The 22,090-nt window shown below is 42.8% G+C and overlaps 1 protein-coding gene across 5 annotated transcripts in view; it reads right to left on the bottom strand.

Moving 5' to 3' along the window:
- Nucleotides 1-22,090, bottom strand: part of MAGI2 (membrane associated guanylate kinase, WW and PDZ domain containing 2) — a 974,764-nt gene that overhangs the window by 116,193 nt on the left and 836,481 nt on the right. For 4 of the 5 annotated variants that reach the window (XM_044280134.1, XM_044280136.1, XM_044280137.1 and 1 more), the window contains 2 exons: nucleotides 17,542-17,573; nucleotides 17,236-17,425 (listed from right to left, as the gene is read on the bottom strand). In XM_044280134.1, the coding sequence (XP_044136069.1) occupies nucleotides 17,236-17,425; nucleotides 17,542-17,573 (222 nt within the window). The remainder of the gene's footprint in view (nucleotides 1-17,235; nucleotides 17,426-17,541; nucleotides 17,574-22,090) is intronic. The other variant, XM_044280135.1, reaches the window with a different exon arrangement.

Here is a 22,090-nt window from a genome sequence, read left to right as displayed (position 1 = left end):
TATAAGTAGCCTGTATATGTTCCTTGACTCTGCAGACAGAGGATATCATATAGATATATATAGATATATATATAGACAACTGGACAAGAAAGTCAAATGGTTTTTCTGCTCTATTATCAATTCACTCCTACCTAAGTGGGTTAGATACTCTTATTCCTTTATAAAAGGCAGTATCATGTAATACACTATGTTCTGAAGTGAGCTTTAAAAAAAAAACTATGAAACAATCACATAGTAAACAAATTAAAACATTAATTAGTAATTTTTGACAGTTCACTTTTTTAGATTTCCTCTCCTGGTGGGAGGTTTTAAACCAATTAGACAAAGCTTTCATGTGTAGAAACATTTAATGAGATTTGGGACCCCAATTCCATTGTGAATTGAAAATGAAAGAAATATGTACAATTAAATATAATACACGTTCCATATTTTATAATTTTTTTTTACATATAGATATTTAAATTAGTAAGTTAACACTTTGGTAAATGGTACCACATTTGTGTTTTTTTGGTTTTAAAATTTGAGGCGATGATAGATAGATCAATAGCTCAATTAATACATTTTTGGGTGAATTTATCAAGCCCTGAACACCAGAATTCTTGCTACAAAAAGTCACATATAGGGGCTTTGCAACTTTATGGGGGTCACTTGCAAAACATGTTGCGAATTTTTGAGCACTTTGCCTTTCAGACCCACCTACAGATGTGGAGTAAAAATGTAGTTAGTATTTTAAAGTAGATCACTTTTGTGTCACATTTATGAGGTGTGACTTTTTTAAAATCTGCCAAAAAATTTGCACCTCCACGCCAGGTGTACTTTTACTGAAATAGGAACAATAAGATTGTACTTGCGCCAAATTTATTATTGCTGTGGCCTATTTTAATAAATTTGTTGCAAGTGAACAAAGCAATTCCAATTTAAAAACTAATCTCTAATATACCTACGTTTAATGATAAATTACCCCCCTTGTGTTTCAACTCTTGACTATTTTTAAGCACTCTGCATGTGGTAAGCATAAAGAAATGAGAATTCAGTGCCTGAAAACCTTGGAAATAAGATTGAAACACAACAATATAGTAGAACATTTTTCACTTATACGGTGAAGAAACATTATTTTAAAAACTGAGAAACACATGACTAACGATGCTTTAAACTACTGTAATGATGCCATGTTTTTATATGGCCATACCTAAAAGGCTATGTACACCTTTGGAGGCAATTTTTTTTTATGATTGCAATTTTTTTAAATTTTGGACTAAAAATCATTTTTTCAATTCGTCTTTATTTAAAAAAATTAGCCTTTCTGTCACAAAGGGTTAACTGTGTGAATTGTATTTTTTACTTTTGCTTTGTGCTGGTCAACAAAAAACCTTATCTCTAAATTACTAAGAGGCCATAAACACTTATTTAGGCCACATTCTTCTCTAGTGTGGGACTGGGGTGCCTAAGGCCAACTAGAAAAAATCATTCTAGGGGCCCACTATACAGCTACATGCAAATAATATTGCTTACACAGTGGCAGGCAGCAGCAAGACGCTACAAGATAATTGATTGTGAGGGTCCCTGCAATGACTTTGAGAAAGCAGGTCCCTGGGTAAAGAGAATGTTAGACGGCATGGCTTTATACCTAGAAGTCATCTCAGCCACCTGATGCATCTATGGCCAGTTTGCTAAATAATTTACCTATTTTTTTATATGAACAGATGCTGGTTTAGATGCTACAAGCTGCTTATCTACACATAGTGCAGTCATTCTACAATGTCATGTGCCACTTATAGGGTGGGGTATAGTGGGGGACTAGGGGCCCACCTTGCTCAGGGGCCCCCTGGGGAATTCACCTGTTCCCCTGTGTACTAGTCTGAGCCTGTTTTTATCAGTAAGATACAAACTGAGATGTAATGAGTGTTTATAAGGCCAGATAGCAGAGATAAGGAGCCCTTCAGATTAGCTGGCTGACGGAAGAGAGAGAAAATTCAGATCCCTCTATTAGAGCATCTTATCCCTGTACAGAATAAAAGTGTAATGCAAGGCACCAACAAACAGACCAGTGATGAAAGCAAAAAGGTGTTTATTCACCAGAAACATAAACGTCCAGGACACTTGCTGGTAACAAGAAATAATAACAAAAAACCAGGCAAGGAGATTCCAGGAATAGTCCCAACCAGTGCTGAATGATGCTGTGCACTTGGCAGTCGAGTCACTCCAGCTCTTGGGTCCGCTGTAAGGACAAAGTTCCTGGCAGTCTTCAGTCACTAGGAGTTGTGACCTATACCTGGTTGAGGGAAAATAACAGTGGGCACTGATCACCCTGAGAGACCTCCTTTTAAATGCCTGCTGACCAATCCCAGGGTGTCAAGTGTCCACTACCATAAGTGAACAAATTGCCCTGCACCTGAGTACAAGGCCTAAGGCAATCACAAGTTGATTAACCCATGGCTGGCTCCCTAATCCACTTTGCTCTTGTGAGTCAGTATAATATGCGCCACTGGTCGTCGAAGTGCATAAGAAGCGCGTACTCGCGACCGTGTATCCCTTTGCGAACCTGCCCTCGTGCGTACGCACGGACGCATGATTGACTCAGCACGAGTATGCGAGCGCGTGGACCCAGATGCGGAAACGGAAGTCGCAGGAGACACCGGAGACAACCCTGGCCGCGGCGTCTTGTCACTCGCCTGGCCACTCTGTCCCCGGGACTCCGACGGTCCTCCCCTCCGATGTCCACGCGAACGCATCTCCGCACTGGCTCGCAAAGGGGTCAGCGCTGGTGCATCAGAGACACGCATAACCTGTCCCGCAACTCCACGAGGACCCCTCTTGGTTCCCCTGGAGTGCAAAGCAGGTGAGGATCTTACATTACCCCCCCCCCCCCCTCGAGGAGGCGGCTCTGAAGACTCCAAGCAAGCTTTCCCCGGGTTATCCCTGTGAAAGGCTGCCACCAACTCATCCGCATGCACCTGGCGAGCAGATATCCAACATCTCTCCTCTGGACCAAAACCCTTCCAGTCCACCAAGTATTGAAGAGACCTTTGGACAAAACGAGAGTCCAAAATTCTGTTCACTTCGAACTCCGGTACCCCTTGGACCTCCAGCGGGGATGGGGTCTGAATGAAGGGAGCGGAGTCGGCTGCCGATTTGAGAAGTGAAACATGAAAGGTGTTCACTCCTCGGATCGACGGTGGAAGAGCAACCTTGTACGTAACTTGGTTGATCTTTTGTGTCACTGGGTATGGGCCAATGAATCGAGGACCCAACTTGGAAGATGGCTGACGCAGCGGAATGTTCCGGGTGGAGAACCACACCTGATCTCCCACCTTAAACTTTTGCTCTACGGTGCGATGACGATCAGCAAATTTCTTCTGTTGCGCCACCGCACTGTGGAGATTCCGCTGGGCCGACGACCAAATGGGACGCCTATCCTTGAACCACTGATCCACCACAAGAGAGTCTTGGATCCCTGCCCCCCACGCACCTGAACGGAGACATCTTAGTGGAAGCATGCTCAGAGTTATTATAAGCCACCTCCGCAAAGGGTAGATACGCTGCCAATTCCTCCTGGCAGTCTGATACGAAGCACCGGAGATATTGCTCCAGGGTCTGGTTAGTCCTTTCCGTCTGACCGTTGGTCTCTGGGTGAAAACCAGAAGAAAAAGACAAATTAATACCCAATCGGGAGCAGAAAGAACGCCAGAAGCGGGAGATGAATTGCACTCCTCTGTCTGAAACAATGTCATCCGGCGCTCCGTGTAATCAAAAGACATGATTCAAGAACAGATCTGCCAATTCTCTGGCCGAGGGCAATCCAGGGAGTGGGATAAAATATGCCATTTTACTAAAACGGTCCACCACTACCCAGATTACCGTACTTCCAGAGGACCTTGGCAAATCTGTGATGAAATCCATGGAAATGTGAGTCCATGGAGCCTGGGGAATAGGCAGTGGGAGTAAAGTCCCAGAAGGGGCAGACCGGGACGGTTTACATCTGGCGCAAACAGTACATGCCTGGATATAGGCCTTAACATCCACGGACATGTTGGGCCACCACACGTGACGTTTAACAAGGGCAAGTGTTTTTTTAACACCCAAATGCCCGGCAGACTTTGAGTCATGAAGCTGTCGGATGACCTCCAATCGAAGGTTAATGGGTACGAACCATCGACCCTCGGGTTTGTCAGGTGGACTCTCTGCCTGTGAGGGCTCAAGAAGAGAGGACAAGTCCTCCATTACTTCTGCGGCCCCCAGGGCAGCAAGAAAACATTTAGTTGGGAGAATGGTTTCTGGCTCAAAGTCCAGGACGGAAGCAGCCTCAGGGAAGCAGCGGGACAGGGCATCTGCCTTCACGTTTTTGGAACCTGGTTTATAAGTGAGGCGGAAATTGAAGCGGGTGAAAAACAATGCCCACCTGGCTTGTCGGGAGTTGAGTCTTTTGGCACTCTCTAGATACTCCAAATTTTTATGGTCAGTGTAAACCGTGATGGGATGTTCTGCACCCTCTAGCCAATGTCTCCACTCTTGAAAAGCCAATCTTACTCCCAGAAGCTCTCTATTGCCGATATCATAATTACACTCGGCTGGAGAGAGCTTCCGAGAGAAGAAGGCACAGGGATGTAACCTCTCGGGGTCCCCAGAATACTGTGAGAGAACTGCCCCTACACCGACCTCTGAGGCATCGACCTCGAGAACAAAAGGTCTGGAGGTGTCTGGATGAGTAAGAATTGGTGCCGTGCAAAAGGCCTGTTTCAGCGTCTCAAAGGCTCTGACTGCCTCTCTCGTCCACTTAGAAGGATTAGCTCCCTTCTTAGTGAGGTTGGTGAGAGGTACTACTATCGCAGAAAAATTCTTAATAAACTTGCGGTAGAAGTTGGCAAAGCCTAAGAAACGCTGCAACCCCTTAAGATCCTTAGGTTGAGGCCAATCCAAGACAGCAGAAAGTTTGGATGGGTCCATAGCCAATCCCTTTTCTGAGATAATGTACCCCAGGAAAGGCAACTCCTTCACTTCAAACAGACACTTCTCAAGTTTGGCATAGAGGCGGTTCTCCCTCAGCTTCTGGAAAACCTGACACACGTGTCTCCGATGAGAGACCAGATCTGAGGAGTAGATTAGTATGTCATCTAGATAGACAACAACACATCTATCCAAGAAATCTCTGAGAACATCGTTGATGAACTCCTGGAAGACCGCGGGAGCATTACAGAGACCGAAAGGCATCACGAGATACTCGTAATGCCCGTCTCTGGTATTAAATGCGGTCTTCCATTCGTCACCCTCTCTGATGCGAACTAAATTATAAGCACCCCTTAAATCGAGTTTGGTGAAGACTTGGGCCCCTGCCACCTGAGAAAACAGATCATCAATCAGAGGCAGTGAATACCGATTCTTCACCGTAATCCGATTAAGGGCACGATAATCGATGCAAGGTCTCAAGCCTCCATCCTTCTTCTCCACAAAGAAGAATCCAGCTCCAGCAGGGGAAGTGGATGGACGAATGAAATTCTTCAAGGTTCTCTTTAATATACTCCCGCTGAGCCTGAACCTCAGGCCCAGTGAGATTATAAAGATGCCCCCGTGGTGGCATGGTGCCTGGCAACAGGTCTATAGGACAATCATATGACCTGTGGGGAGGTAATACATCAGCCCCCTGAGGACTGAACACATCTCGGAAATTATGATACTGCTGTGGTAAAGTACTTAATACTTCCATGGAGGCTAGTGACAGGTTGGGACGAATGCACTTAGTAAGGCATTCCGTACTCCACTGACAGATAAGACCCGAGCGCCAGTCCACTACTGGATTATGGAGCCTTAACCAAGGGAGACCCAAAATCACGGGAGTGGATGGCATGTCAAGGACAAAAAGGCTTAAGGTCTCCCGATGATCAGCCCCCACCGTTACCTGTATTCCCGGAGTCATCCACACTGCACGACCATCTTGAAGAGGGGAACCATCAATCGCGGTCACTGACATGGTGGTTTTCGGCTGGATCAACGGGATGCCAAGTCGACGAACCAAGGTTGAGTCCACAAAATTCCCAGCGGCCCCAGAATCGATTAGTGCTGACAACTCATGGACCTTGTCTTGCCACCGTAAGGATATGGATACCATCACCCGGCTTGGAGGAGGGATAATAGCACCTAGGGGGTTCTCCTCTATGCCCCCTAGGTTCATTTGTTTCCCACCGGCAGGAGGGGACAGGTTTTAACGAGGTGTCCAGACTTCCCGCAAAATAGGCACAGGCCTTTCTGTTGGCGACGAGCTCGTTCTGCCTGTGTGAGATGGGAGGATCCAACCTCCATTGGCTCTTCGGCCGATTTTAGAGGCCCTGGATGTGGTCGAGGGGATGAAAACCGAGACGACCGTTCCACTCGCCTCTCACGGATTCGCCTGTCGGCATCGATTGCCTGAGAGATAGCCATTTCCAACGAGAAGGGGGTAGGCAAGGCCAAAAGAAGATCCCGGACCGCATCCGAAAGTCCCAAACGGAAGCGATGGCGTAGGGCTGCGTCGCCCCAGGTGGTGAAAGCTGCCCATCGCCTGAATTCTGCAGCGTATTCTTCAGCTGGGCGGCGGCCTTGTTGAATATGCTCAAGATTGGTCTCTGCGGTGCGAGTACGATCCGGGTCATCGTAAATCACAGCCATAGCCTCGAAGAAGGCATCCACTGACGAAAAAGCTGTATGGTCTTGAGGCAAGTTAAATGCCAAACGTTGGGGGTCTCCACGTAGCAGTGACATTACAATCCCAATTCTCTGCCTGAGAGTGCCAGAAGCCATCGGTCGTAACTGGAAATAAAGGAGACAGGAGTCCCTGAAGTTTAAGAACTCCTGTCGCTCTCCTGTGAAGGGGTCAGGCAGAGGGATCTTAGGTTCTGTTTGATGCCTTGCGATAGTGACGGGTAGTGCTGAGGCTCCCTGGATAAGCTGCTGAACCTCCTCCATCACAGTTGTCAGTTGCTCTTGGATTTGCGCTGCAGCGGCTGCTGGTATATTTGGGCGTCGTTGGAACAGCAGGTTAACGGCTCCCGTTAATTCATTCAGCTGCTGCTGGATCTTGTCCATGGCAACTGTTAGTTGGGCCCACTGTTCTGTAATGCAAGGCACCAACAAACAGACCAGTGATGAAAGCAAAAAGGTGTTTATTCACCAGAAACATAAACGTCCAGGACACTTGCTGGTAACAAGAAATAATAACAAAAAACCAGGCAAGGAGATTCCAGGAATAGTCCCAACCAGTGCTGAATGATGCTGTGCACTTGGCAGTCGAGTCACTCCAGCTCTTGGGTCCGCTGTAAGGACAAAGTTCCTGGCAGTCTTCAGTCACTAGGAGTTGTGACCTATACCTGGTTGAGGGAAAATAACAGTGGGCACTGATCACCCTGAGAGACCTCCTTTTAAATGCCTGCTGACCAATCCCAGGGTGTCAAGTGTCCACTACCATAAGTGAACAAATCGCCCTGCACCTGAGTACAAGGCCTAAGGCAATCACAAGTTGATTAACCCATGGCTGGCTCCCTAATCCACTTTGCTCTTGTGAGTCAGTATAATATGCGCCACTGGTCGACGAAGTGCATAAGAAGCGCGTACTCGCGACCGTGTATCCCTTTGCGAACCTGCCCTCGTGCGTACGCACGGACGCATGATTGACTCAGCGCGAGTATGCGAGCGCGTGGACCCAGATGCGGAAACGGAAGTCGCAGGAGACACCGGAGACAACCCTGGCCGCGGCGTCTTGTCACTCGCCTGGCCACTCTGTCCCCGGGACTCCGACGGTCCTCCCCTCCGATGTCCACGCGAACGCATCTCCGCACTGGCTCGCAAAGGGGTCAGCGCTGGTGCATCAGAGACACGCATAACCTGTCCCGCAACTCCACGAGGACCCCTCTTGGTTCCCCTGGAGTGCAAAGCAGGTGAGGATCTTACAAAAAGGTTCCATATTTATAATAAAGACCAATTTAAAAAATGATTTTTAGCTCAAAATGAGTACAATGCAATAATAAAAAATTTGCCTCCAAAGGTGTATATAGCCTTTAAGTAACAGATATTGGGGGAGATTTAGCAAAACTAATGTAAAGGAAAATGGCTTAGTAGCCCATAGCAACCAATCAAATTCCATCTTTAATTTACCTAAGGAGCTCTGAAAAATGAAAGGTGGAATCTGATTGGTTTCTATGGGAACTAAGCCATTTTCCTTTACACCAGTTTTGATATATCTCCTCCATCATGTTAATTAATCATAGATTTATAAAACTATACTTTGAGATCCAGTCAGTCTAAGTGCTACCACCTAACCGGATTGATGCTAGTGAGTCAGCCTGCATTTAATAAACTGGCTTCTAGGAGAACTGCAGCACTTTTATTCCAGGGCCATCTGCAGCAGCTCCTTTCTAATATGTCTTGGAACATTACTCTACAAAGCCTGTTACTGAGCTGTCTGCTTAATATAAGGATGTATGGGTCAAGGAAACAGGCAAACAACTCTGATTTGTATTTTTGTCCTGCTTGCGCAGGAAATAGCACTGATGAATCCTAACGCAATGAATAATCGGAAAGATTTTTACCCTTTGTGATCAGAAAAGACAATGACACTTATTTGCATGCTGCTTCCTGAAAGCGTTTTCTTTTCTCACTCTCTCCATTATTTCTCTTTTGTGGAACAGATCAGATGTTTTCTTTTGGTTTCAAAGTATAAAGCTTTTTTTTTCTTCTCATTGTCCAAGTCTGTGGAAAAGGCTCCTTATTTTCCTTTGTAGTTTATTGTAGCTTTTCCAAGAAATTAAATTTACCCCGAAAACGAATCTTCTAACACGCTTATGTACATCATACATTCCCAATTTTGGACGCACACTGTTATAAGGTCTTGTCTCATGCCCTTCCAGTTTTCAGCTTGAAACAAAATGTTTCCTTTTTCATTTTCTGACTATTCCTGTCAATCAGATTGGTTCTATGCATATGGGGAGGGACAGGAAAGACACAGAATGAGACTTTCCAGTAGCCGCACTTTGATAAACCAAGAAAACATAGGAAAAGATTATGATGGAAGCTGGCCAGTGCTGACGCATATGTGTGATGTCAGAAAAAATAGATGGTAGGACAGCACCACTTACTTGAAAAAACTCAAAAGATTTTGCGGCGGTGCTCGTGACGTCAGGTCCCGGCCTCAGGAACCCCCAAGGTTACCATGTAGAGATGAAGAAGGTCACGGCACTCCAAAAGCTTCCTTATTCAGTGTTCTTTATTGCACCAAAAATACAGCAGCAACGTTTCGACAGTGAAGTCTTTATCAAGCTACATAAAAGTTTACAAGTGACTCACACTACATTTTATAAGGGTACTAATCCATACCAATTGCTTTAGGGGTGTACTCCAAACACCAAACCCGCCCCCTCACAGGTATAAACAATCATATAATCCAATGACCATCATCAATTCAAATTAACAACCACAGTGTATAATAATATGAGGCATACCAGATGTTCGTACGGAGGCTCCTATTCTGTAACGAGTCCATGGTGTTCGGCGTCTTCCGCATACAACTGCGACTGCGCGTGTATCCAGACGGGATTCACATACATCACATGGTCAACTATGCGGTCATGTGATCAGTGACACTCCTACCGGTCACCTGACAGATGACGCACCTAAGCGTCTAGTCGCTGTCATGGTAACCACAGGTCCTACAGAGAAAATGTATTGTCCCGTATGGTGCTCTTTGTTTAATATTATATCGGATGCATACAGCTAAATGTGCGGACGCCGACCACCACAGACTACATATCAGACAGGTGATATCAATCAATCAAAAATATGTTTTTATTTATTCATTTAATTAATAGCAACATGGGAACCAATCCCTACAGGGTATCTGAAAAAACTCAATCACATCAAAACCAATGGTTCGGCACCCTACTGGGTATGCGTATAGCGGAAATGTGCAACCACATACATGAACTCAAAAAGAGACCCTTTCATAAAAATTCTGGGCTGTTCAAAGCTGCGAACCTATCAAGCCCATGTTTTCAAAGGGGTGAGTTCCAACTGGCATATTAGGTGAAATCCCGTGTATTCCACGGTATTAGGTAACCCAACCCATACCCCCCATAAGTGAATACTCAGGGGAAGTATCGGTACGATATACCCCAAAAAAATAATAAAGAATAAAGTTGGACTGGGAATACTAGGGCCACAGCCATCGCCCCCCTCCGTCAAGGAGAGACCACAGATGTCAGCCCTTGCCTGGTCTGGGCCCAACTACAAAGTAGAAGACCCCTACCACGCTTATCCCCATTGTCTCCTGTGAATATAAAACGGTTCTATCATACTTTGTATGAGCATCACCCCATGCCACAGAACCTCAATAAAATCCGCATATGTAGATCCTGGGGGGTTGATCTACATAGGGCTGACATCTGTGGTCTCTCCTTGACGGAGGGGGGCGATGGCTGTGGCCCTAGTATTCCCAGTCCAACTTTATTCTTTATTATTTTTTTGGGGTATATCGTACCGATACTTCCCCTGAGTATTTACTTATGGGGGGTATGGGTTGGGTTACCTAATACCGTGGAATACACGGGATTTCACCTAATATGCCAGTTGGAACTCACCCCTTTGAAAACATGGGGTTGATAGGTTCGCAGCTTTAAACAGCCCAGAATTTTTATGAAAGGGTCTCTTTTTGAGTTCATGTATGTGGTTGCACATTTCCGCTATACGCATACCCAGTAGGGTGCCGAACCATTGGTTTTGATGTGATTGAGTTTTTTCAGATACCCTGCAGGGATTGGTTCCCATGTCGCTATTAATTAAATGAATAAATAAAAACATATTTTTGATTGATTGATATCACCTGTCTGATATGTAGTCTGTGGTGGTCGGCGTCCGCACATTTAGCTGTATGCATCCGATATAATATTAAACAAAGAGCACCATACGGGACAATACATTTTCTCTGTAGGACCTGTGGTTACCATGACAGCGACTAGACGCTTAGGTGCGTCATCTGTCAGGTGACCGGTAGGAGTGTCACTGATCACATGACCGCATAGTTGACCATGTGATGTATGTGAATCCCGTCTAGATACACGCGCAGTCGCAGTTGTATGCGGAAGACGCCGAACACCATGGACTCGTTACAGAATAGGAGCCTCCGTACGAACATCTGGTATGCCTCATATTATTATACACTGTGGTTGTTAATTTGAATTGATGATGGTCATTGGATTATATGATTGTTTATACCTGTGAGGGGGCGGGTTTGGTGTTTGGAGTACACCCCTAAAACAATTGGTATGGATTAGTACCCTTATAAAATGTAGTGCGAGTCACTTGTAAACTTTTATGTAGCTTGATAAAGACTTCACTGTCGAAACGTTGCTGCTGTATTTTTGGTGCAATAAAGAACACTGAATAAGGAAGCTTTTGGAGTGCCGTGACCTTCTTCATCTCTACATGGTATGTGTGATGTCAGTGATTAAGGACACATTGTTCTATTAGGGCTTGGTCAGCTAAGAGGGTCCCTTTATTGGCACTAAATAGAGTGGACAACCAGTATATGAAATCAGTGGACTCCTGAAAATGTCAGTGGATGATATGTAGGGGTAGATTCACACAAAGATTCATCACCGAAATGTATGAAACTGAAAGAGTCAATTAAATACATTTGAATTGGGTTGGTTTTGTAGCGTGCGCATGGATTTTTTTTAAAGGGGTTGCCTACTTTTTATTAAAGGTTTAATCAGGTTATATAAAGTTATCCCCTATAAACAGGCTAGGGAATAACTATTGGATTGGCGGTGGCTCTACTGCTGTTGGAACCCCCCCCCCCCCCCACACCATCTAATAGTTAGGGGATAACATAACCGGAATACCCCTCTTATCGGAATAACTGGGTTATTAGTTGATAGGCAGGAGTCTGACAGCCCGTATCCTACCTGGAGCTATTGTGGAACAGCTGATCGACAAGAGTCTGACACTCTGCACCCCAGCCAAGCTAGTGCCAAACAGCTGATTCGGGTTGTGAGGGGTGTCAGACGTGAGTGAGGATAAAAGGTGGACAACCCCTTTAAGCCCCGTTCAGATGCATGGTACATTCACATTATTCCACAGAAAATATGCCACATGTGAACACACACTGATATTTTTGTTGCTCAGAGACCTACAATATGAAAAGGGACATTTTCCCCCATTCTAACTGCTTGCTGTGTGCAACTACTTAATGTGCAATCTGTTCTGCAAAAAGTAACTACAATAAATCACTACATTGTCACCAAATTAATTCAAAGAGTCACAGAGTATGAGCCTAAATAAACGACAGGTACACTGTAATGAAGATTGTACTATACACTCATTATATTCTACACCATAGAAGCTTTAGTCTACATATTTTTTTTTCAAAGGACTATTTCATTTGCAATGCAAATTCTTGCAATAAAAAGCCCACCTGCCTCTACAACAGCACTATGGGGTCCATCGCGGGCCATGTTTGATAGACTTTTCTCTAATGCTTTTTAGCAGCAGACATTAAGTGCCAACTGTGAGGTTTTCCTATCTGTAGTTTAGCTTAATAACAGAAACAGAAAAATAATACATGGTACAGAGAGGAAAATCAATGTTGTTTTCTCCATAGAAATTTGCTTGGCAATGCGGTCTGGTGCAGCTTCTAACACCTCATCTGAGAGTATATGATTGATGTCTCACTTAGAAAGATTCTGGCACTAGTGCATTCTCCGAAACTAATGCCAGCAACCACAGCACTTAATGATATGCCAGCACGCTTTCATTCAATAATGATTAATAGTCCCAGACTTCAAATGTTACAAAAAACACTGATTATAAAATAAAAGTAATCTGATACATGAGGAATAAGTAGATTCATTTCATTGCAACTGACTATACAAGGTAGAACCTTGTCACACAGCCAGGGCTTGCTTACTTCTTCTGGAGAAAAGCTCCCTGTTCATCCAAGTGGATTGGTAGTAACATGTATGACAGGTTACATGGCCTATGCTAAGGGGCAATCTGTACCGTGACTTTGCTTTATCACAGTTTCCATGACAGACAGAACTAATTAAGAAAAATAATGTAACAGAAAAAAAAAACACGGAATCTAATCAATCTGATGATGACCAAATGACTCTAGCTATGGTACAACAATAATAAAGCATACAGTATAGTGAAGCATTAACATGAAATTGACTAGGGCTCTGTTCACATTAAAATCATATACCTATGATCCTTTGGCGTTTTAAAGACTTTTGCTAGCAAGCATGTACTCCAAATTCCAGCATCTACGCAGCTTTCCTTTTGGTATTATATGGTGTGCTCCAAATCCATGTAATGAATATATATTTATGACTTAATGCACAATATAGCCAAGACCAGGGGCAGGCTGGCCATAGACCATACAGGGAAATTTCCTGGTGGGCCAATGCCAAGGAGGCCAACTGAGCCCTCCACATGGCCGCTGGCTGGGTACATCTGATCTTCTAAGCATTAATTAATGTTAGGAGCATCAGGTACTCATGCCCCTGGCCAGAATCCACAGGTGCCCCCCTGAATGCAATTGTATTAACATCCTAAGGAACAGTGTTACAGTTGATGTGGGCAGCAATATAATATTGTGGTATTTAGCTTTTCTGGGGCAGTACTTTGTGATGCACTAAGATCAGGCATGCTCAACCTGCGGCCCTCCAGCTGTTGCAAAACTACAACTCCCAGCATGCCCGAACAGCCTACAGCTAGCAGCCTACAGCAGGGCATTGTGAGAGTTGTAGTTTGACAACAGCTGGAGGGCCGCAGGTTGAGCATGCCTGCACTAAGGTATTCCTTACCCCGAGTACTTCTGTTGTTCCTGTCTACTTGTGTTGTCCTGTCCTCGGTCAATCATGGGGCCAATTTTAGGATTGTTTCCAGGGTCACTTTAAGTTCCCAGTCTTCCATTGTCTAAGATATATCTTATTAGGGCAGTTCTAATACTTTCTAAAATCCTATTAGCCACCTTATGTGGTTACCAAGTACCCTTTAACCAAACACTTAATATGGGAGCTGATTTAAAGAAAAACATGATTCAGAGGAAGGGTGGCAATCCCAACAGGGTGGCAATCCCAACAAGATAATTGCTTTCATAGAGGTCATAACTGGTGAAAAAAGACCCTCATAAGTCCATCAAGTTCAACCTGAGGATGGGTGAGGATGTGAATTAGAGGAAGGGGAGTGAAAACCAGACTTCTACACATTTTCATAATCAATGTTAACTAAACCTTTGCATCAAATTTTAATATGATGTCCCTAATGCCCTAATAAAACTATCTCAAATATACTTTATTAATTAATTTTCAATTTTTACTACTTATTTTCCTACTTAAAGCGCACCAGTCACTGCTGCGCTTAAAACTTTGTTCTCTGTACACTGCTGACAGCTCAGCGGTGTACGTAGGATGGAGTACATTTTATGAATGGGGCCGCCGCAGCGCTGCGAGTGTGGGCAGGAGCGCAAATTGCTGCTCCTGCCTGTGCCCCCTGAGGATTACTAATTCCTGGCATAGCACATGGGTACTCTGTACCCATGTACTATGCCAGGATTAGCTGAGCGGGCTCCTGCTTCTGCCTGCTCCGCTAAGCTAAGTGCTGGCATGCAGGACTCTTAGCTTAGCGGAGCAGGTGGAAGCAGGAGCTCGCTCCGCTCAGCTGTTAGCGATGTACAGAGAACTGAGTTTTAAACGCACAGTGAATGGTATGTTTTAGGTAGGGACTAAGAAAAATACAAAATAATAAATAATAATATTACAATTTTTTTTTTTTTTAGGGCATTAGGGACATCTTATTAAAATTTGATACAAAGGTTTAGCTACTTTTTAAAGATTTATCCAAACCTTTTTTAAAACCTTTACTGGTTCCTGCTGTGACCAGCCTCTGAGGCAGACAATTCCTCGGATTCACAGTTCTTATAGTGAAGAAGCCTTGTCACCTCTGGAGACTGAATTTTTTCTTCTTCAGACGAAGGGAGTGCCCCTTCATATTTATTGATTAAAAATACAGAATGTAAGATTAAGGGCCTCTTTCACACTACTGTTTTTTGTTTCCGTTTTGCGGGCCGTTTTTTGCATTCCATATAAGGTCCGTATACGGAACCATTCATTTTAATGGTTCCGCAAAAAAAAACTGAATGTTCTCCATATGCATTCCATTTCCGTATTTCCGTTCCGTTGAAAGATAGAACATGTCCTATTATTGCCTGCAAATCACGTTCCGTGGCTCCATTCAAGTCAATGGGTCAGCAAAAAAAACGGAACACATACAGAAATGCATCCGTATGTCTTCCATATCCGTTCCGTTTTTTCTGAACCATCTATTGAAAATGTTATGCCCAGCCCAATTTTTTCTATGTTATTACTGTATACTGTATATGCCATACGGAAAAACAGAACGGAACAACGGAAACAGAAACAAAAAAAATGGAACAACGGATCCGTGAAAAACAGACCGCAAAACACTGAAATAGCCATACGGTAGTGTTAAAGAGGCCTAAATCTGACTGATTGCCATGATCAGCAGCTCTACTATTTCCCGACACTAGTCTCCATGTACCATATCTGCCCTATTATCCATCTTGTAACTTGTATGTTGAGCATATTCAGAAGTCTGAAAAATTACATTATACAACTATTTCACTCTTGTCTGGAATGAAATCCATTGGAGAATATTCCACAAGGTTTCCATCTAAGGCTACTTTCACACTCGTGTTTGGTGCGGATCCGTCACGGATCTGCACAAACGGATCCGTTCAGATAATACAACCGCATGCATCCGTTCAGAATGGATCAGTTTGTATTATCTTTATTATAACCAAAACAGATCCGTCTTGAACACCATTGAAAGTCAATGGGGGACGGATCAGTTTTCTATTCTGCCATATTGTGTCAGTGAAAACGGATCCGTCCCCATTGACTTACATTGTGTGTCAGGACAGATCCGTTTGGCTCAGTTTCATCAGACGGCCACCAAAATGGTCGGAAATGATCATCTAATATCAGCTGATCATTGCAATGGCTCTGACACTAGAGGGTTGTCTGTGAGGAGACAACCCCTTTAAATTAATAATTAGAATATTTTTCATTATGATTTTCTAGTAATCCGATAAGGGCAACATATATCAAAATGTCAATAAAATATACTCATTAAAGGGGTTGTCTCATGAAGAAAACTGAGGATAATATTCAAAGTCAGTTTTAGTGTATTTTGCACCAAATGTTGCACATTGTTTATTAAATTTGATGCATCGTTAAATCTAACAATTCTGTCTAGAATGATGCCCCAGTTTTTTACTCCACCCCCTACTGGAAAGAGTTAGTGACTTTTTTTGCCACTTTTTTTTTACAATGATAAACCTGAAGTGAGACTAATTAACCTAGCTATCCACAACCACTCTGATATCCACTTTTCGAAAAATGCAAAGTTGCAAAATGTTTTCACAAGTGACACCAAAAAGTAAAAAAGCCATATTTTGTGACGTTTTGAAGCCAGAACTCTGGAGTACAGGGCTTGATAAATTACTCCCATTGTCTTTTTAAAAATTCTCTGGCCAAGTGATCAGCTGATCATTTTGGGTCAGTGATCTAAAACTCTCAGTAAACCTCAAGTAGAAGTTTCCACTGGCCATAGATTTCTACATATTACATAGGGCACTGTGGGTCAAATGTAATATTATTTACCAGCTAATGAATGGTCAGTAGTTGCTTGCCCTGACTTTTAGCTGAACCCCGGGTATCCCAGAAACAAACCTATGTAATCAGCTCATTAATGAAGAAAGCACTGAATAGCGTTGTTGGACATTAACATGTGTGGTCATTTGGTTAGTTACTAACAACTAAAACTCCATCCACTCCATCCAATTAAGACATCTCTGCAATTGAAAGTAATCCTTAATAAAACCATTTTAATTATACTGAAATTGGTGTGCCCCTCACTACTGTAAATCATTCTTACATAATGCAGCAAAGCAAAAATAGCCTCCAATAGCACATACAATTATAGATTAGTAGACTGGCATCACTAATTATCTAATTATAGCGACCAAGTTAGAAATAGTTATATGTATATATTTCCTGTTTCATGACACAATTTCTATGCCATTTTAAAATGAAACATAATTGAAATTTTGCATCAAAATTGTCACTAATGTATTTTTTATTTTTTTGTGTGCAGCTGCAGGCTATTTTTTAGTGCAGAAATAATAATACTTACGCCTACTTTCATAGATTGCTCTTGATTTCTCATAGAGTTCGTAAGGGTCAGGTTTTCTTGGATCAAAGGCATCTGTAGAATCAGGAAATGAACTTCTATGTAGCGTTGGAGGGTAGGGGAGATTTGGTGGTAGTGATGGTGCTGATAAGCTTGTTTGGGGGCTTCCTTGATTATCCCACCGTTCCATCATCTGCAATACAAGCATTTTTCATTATTAAAATTTTTTTTTTTGTTGAAATATGCATTTTCTATGTGCTGCCATTCCTAAGACATCTAAAATAACAAAATCAATAAAAAATAACTCACAGGCTTGGAACTTTTCCATGGAGAGAAGAAACCTGAAAAGAGCGAGAGTGACAATGTTAGTTACAGGAATTAATTACAGTTAATGCATATACAATTTTACTTGTCAATAATTTTATTGAAGCAATTTAAGTACAAAACAAAAAAGTTGCATCACAGCGACATAACTTTATCAGCAGTAGCATTTACAGATAATTATTTAAGCAATAATGTATATAACTGAATTTGTTTAATCACGGGTGAAAGAAAGAAAAACAATTGACTTTCCCCCGTCGGATGTGGATAGCAAGAGAGAAATCTAATACTTGTGGAAGTCACAGAATATGTATTGTGAGGCAGTGACAGGCTTCATATATAAAGGATGGTATGTATCTCTGAGAATGGTGCAAGAAACCTATTTTGGAGACGTGCCAGCAAGATACCTGGCCTTGATGGAGTAAAAGCCGTTAGCTTGTTCGGCCACTAGAATAGATAGTGGATTCTCTTGTTAACTAGCATAGCTGGTTTCAGCTAATCCGGGCTTGGCTTTAACTGGGAGTAAGCAAAGCCTGTGGACGGTTCTAGAGGAGACCCAAACCTGCATGACTTTATTGTGGATGACAGGAACTGATTACGTATCCTGGCTGCAATCTGGCTGAACTGAACTGTAAGTTGGCTGGAACAAGCAATAAACTGTATTGAAGTGACTTTGTTGTGTCCCTGCCTGTCTTTAAAACTGGTCACAGGCTGGGCCGGTGCTACCATAAGGCAGACCAAGCGGTCGCCTTAGGGCGCACCCTGGGGGAGGGCAGAAAAATGTGACATGGAGGGAGAGAAATGTGACATGGGGGTCTGATGGCTGACATTGGGGGATGATGTCTGACATGGGGTTCTGATCTGAGGTCTGATTGGGGCTGTGAGCTGAGGTCTGATTAACATTGGGGGTCTGATTGCTGGTATGACCTGAGGTGTTATGGAAAAAAAAATTTTCTTATTATCCTCCTCTAAAACCGAGGTGTGTCTTAGAGGGCGAAAAATATGGTCCTTAAACCAGCCATTGTCCGAAGCAGAGAGAAGATACCAGGACCACAGAGAGGAGAAGCGTGGGGGTGGGGGGGGGGGCAAAATGTAGCTTCGCTTGTGTTGGCAAAAATCCTTGCACCGGCCCTGGTCACAGGAGCCCACGGTATTACAGTTTACATATAAAATTTAAAGTCTCTGGAGAAAATCCTGCTAAAACCTTTTTTTTTTTTTCTTAATATCTAACTGAAACACTTCAAGAACTTGTGCTCTTCACCATAGTCCTCCCAGGACCTTTCACACAGTAATGTTTTGCAGTTCTTTGGACCTGGGGTGAGACAATCAGAAACAAATGTGACTGACTGAATGAAAGGTGGGAACTGGTAGCTAGGTCTAGTCCAGTGGACTAATGAACCAAACAGCATCTTCATTAAGAAGTCTTTATAGAAACAATTTTGTACAGACGAGCATTCAGAATATTATAAATGTTTTATTTTTTTAGGCAGAGTTACACTTTAATTTAACTTTTCTTAAGGCCCCATTCACACGACCATATTTTTATGGTTGATATAATGATATACCGCAAGTGCTTTCAATTAATTGGATAACAGTCATGAGTGACCTGGTTTATTTAAAGAACAGGGACTATCAAGGTCTGATCTTCACAACACGTTTGTGGAAGTGTATCATGGTACAACATGACGATTTCTCATTTGTTGTTGCTCATCAGGCTGGAAAAGGTTACAAAACCATCTCTAAAGAGTTTGGACTCCACCAATCTACAGTCAGACAGATTGTGTGCAAATAGAAAAAATTCAAGACCATTATTACCGTCCATGGGAGTGGTAGACCAACAAAGATCACACCCAGAACAAGGTGTATAATAGTCTACAAGGTCACAAAGAGACGCAAAGTAACCTCTAAGCAACTAAAGGCTTTTCTCACTTTTCTGCTAATGTTAACTTTCATGAGTTCACAGAAGGAGGACACTGAATAACACTGGTGTGCATGGCAGGATTGCAAAGATAAAGCTGTTGCTCTCCAAAAAGAACATTGCTGCGCACCTGCAATTTGATCATGATGACCTGGACAAGCAAAAAAGCTTTTCGAACAAGGTTTTGTGGATGGGACAAATCAGCACTTCTTGGGTTAAATTATAAGTGTTATGTTTGGAGAAAGAAAAACACTGCACTCCAGAATAAAAACCCTCATCCCATCTGTCAAACATGGTGCTGGTAGTATCATGGTTTCAGCCCTTCTCTACTGCATGTGGGCCAGGAAGGTTTGCCATGATTGATGGAACCAGGAATTCTGATTATGGAATTCTGGAACATGCCAACAAATTCTAAAGGAAAATGTCAGGACATTCGTAGGTGAGCTGAATCTCAAGAGAACATACAGCAAGACAACGAGCCCAAGCACATAAGTCCTTCTACCAAAGAATGGTTAAAGAAGAATAAAGTTCAAGTTTTGGAATGGCCAAGTCAAAGTCCTAACCTTTATTCAATAGAAATGTTGTGGAATGACCTGCACAGATTTTAAGCTGTTTTATATGGAGGAATGGACTAACATTTCTCCAAGCCGATGTGCAGAGCTAATCAACAATTGCTGGAATTTTTTAGTTGCAGTTACTGCTGCACAAGGGGTTTACACCAGATACAGAATCCAAAGTTCACATACTTTTGCCACTCACGGACATGTTATATTGGATCAGTCACACCAGATACAGAATCCAATGTTCACATACTTTGTGATAGTGGATAATTGTCCTTAATCAATTACCAAGTCTAATATTTTTTTTTAAACTAATTTGGTTATCTTTACCTACTTTTAGCATTTGTATGAAAATCTGATTTCAATTTAGAATATATTTATGTGGAAATACAGAAAATTCCGAAGGGTTCACAAACTTTCAAGTACCATTGTATTTCATAGCATAAATTCAATCAGTTAGCAAAAAGTGGATGAAAATGGAAGGGAGCTCTTTAGGATCAAGCTACACAGGGTTTTTTGTAGTATGTTACCATATAGATGCATATGCATAGGAGCTCTAGACACAAAACAGAAGGATGTTTTTATTTGTCTACTTGCAAAGTTGCTTGATTTCTCATTTTAGATGTATTGAAACAATAAGGCTATATTCACACAGCTGTCATATGGACGTTTTCAGAACAATTGAAGTCTAACAGACCATGAATACTGGCCATAAAAAAATAGGACGTGTCCTATTTTGTTCATTTTCACAGCCTGACCGCCTCCTCAAGGGGCACTTTTTTTTAAGAAACAGCTGTGAAAAATGGACCATTTAACCGTTTTTCCTTCCTTGTCATGTGGATATAGCCTTAAGCAATTCTGGTTGTGAAGGGGTACATATCCTTTGAGGCTAATTTCACACAGATAATGTTTCCATCTGGATGTAGCCCGTTTTTAGAAGCTGACAGCATCTGGACTGAACGCTGACGCAATCATTTCAAAGGGTATATGTACATGAGCACTGTTTCCCACTGGGCAACTGTCCATTCATGAAAAATCACAACATGTACTAACTTCATCCGTTTTTCAGACAGTAACGGGTCATTCAAGTCTAAGGCCTCTTTCACACGACAGTATGTCCATTTCAGTGTTTTGCGGTCCGTTTTTCACGGATCCGTTGTTCCGTGTTTTGCTTCCGTTGTGGTTCCGTTTCCGTTCCGTTGTTCCGTTCCGTTTTTCCGTATGGCAAATACAGTATACAGTAATTTCATATTAAAAATTGGGCTGGGCATAACTTTTTCAATAGATGGTTCCGCAAAAAACGGAACGGATACGGAAGACATACGGATGCATTTCCGTATGCATTCCGTTTTTTTGCGGACCCATAGACTTTAATGGAGCCACGGAACGTGATTTGCGGCCAAATATAGGACATGTTCTATCTTTAAACGGAACGGAAAAACGGAAATACGGAAACGGAATGCACACGGAGTACATTCCGTTTTTTTTGCGGAACCATTGAAATGAATGGTTCCGTATACGGACCGTATACGGACCGCAAAAAACGGCCCGCAAAACGGAAAAAAAAAACGGTCGTGTGAAAGAGGCCTAAGGGTCAGTTAAAAAAACTGACAGCACATGATCCACGTGCAGTCCGTTTTCACTGATGTTTACTGGGAGATGCTGTGTATTTTTCTATTATTTTTTTTACAAATGTGGACAATTGATGACATTGGGTTGCAATCTAGATGGAAAAAAGGAAAGACTGAACACAGTCTAAGGGTACTTTCACATTTGCGTTGTGAAGATCCGGCAGGCAGTTCCGGCGCCGGGACTGCCTGCCGGATCCGGAAATCCGTGTGCAAACAGATAGCATTTGTAGACGGATCCGAATGCGAATCCGTCTAAAAAATGCATTGAAACACCGGTTCCTTTCCTCCGGTGTCATCCGGAAAAACGGATCTGGTATTTATTTTGCAAACTGGATCCGTTTAGCCGGAACACTTGGTGCCGGATCAGGCATTAATGCATTTCAATGGAAAATAATGCTGGATACGGCAAGTGTTCCGGAATTCTGGAC

The sequence above is a fragment of the Bufo gargarizans genome, chromosome 2 (genome assembly GCF_014858855.1).
Source record: "Bufo gargarizans isolate SCDJY-AF-19 chromosome 2, ASM1485885v1, whole genome shotgun sequence".
Taxonomy (NCBI): Eukaryota; Metazoa; Chordata; class Amphibia; order Anura; family Bufonidae; genus Bufo; species Bufo gargarizans.
The sequence above is the reverse complement of the archived record's forward strand: the minus strand, read 5'-3'. Positions and strand labels throughout refer to the sequence as shown.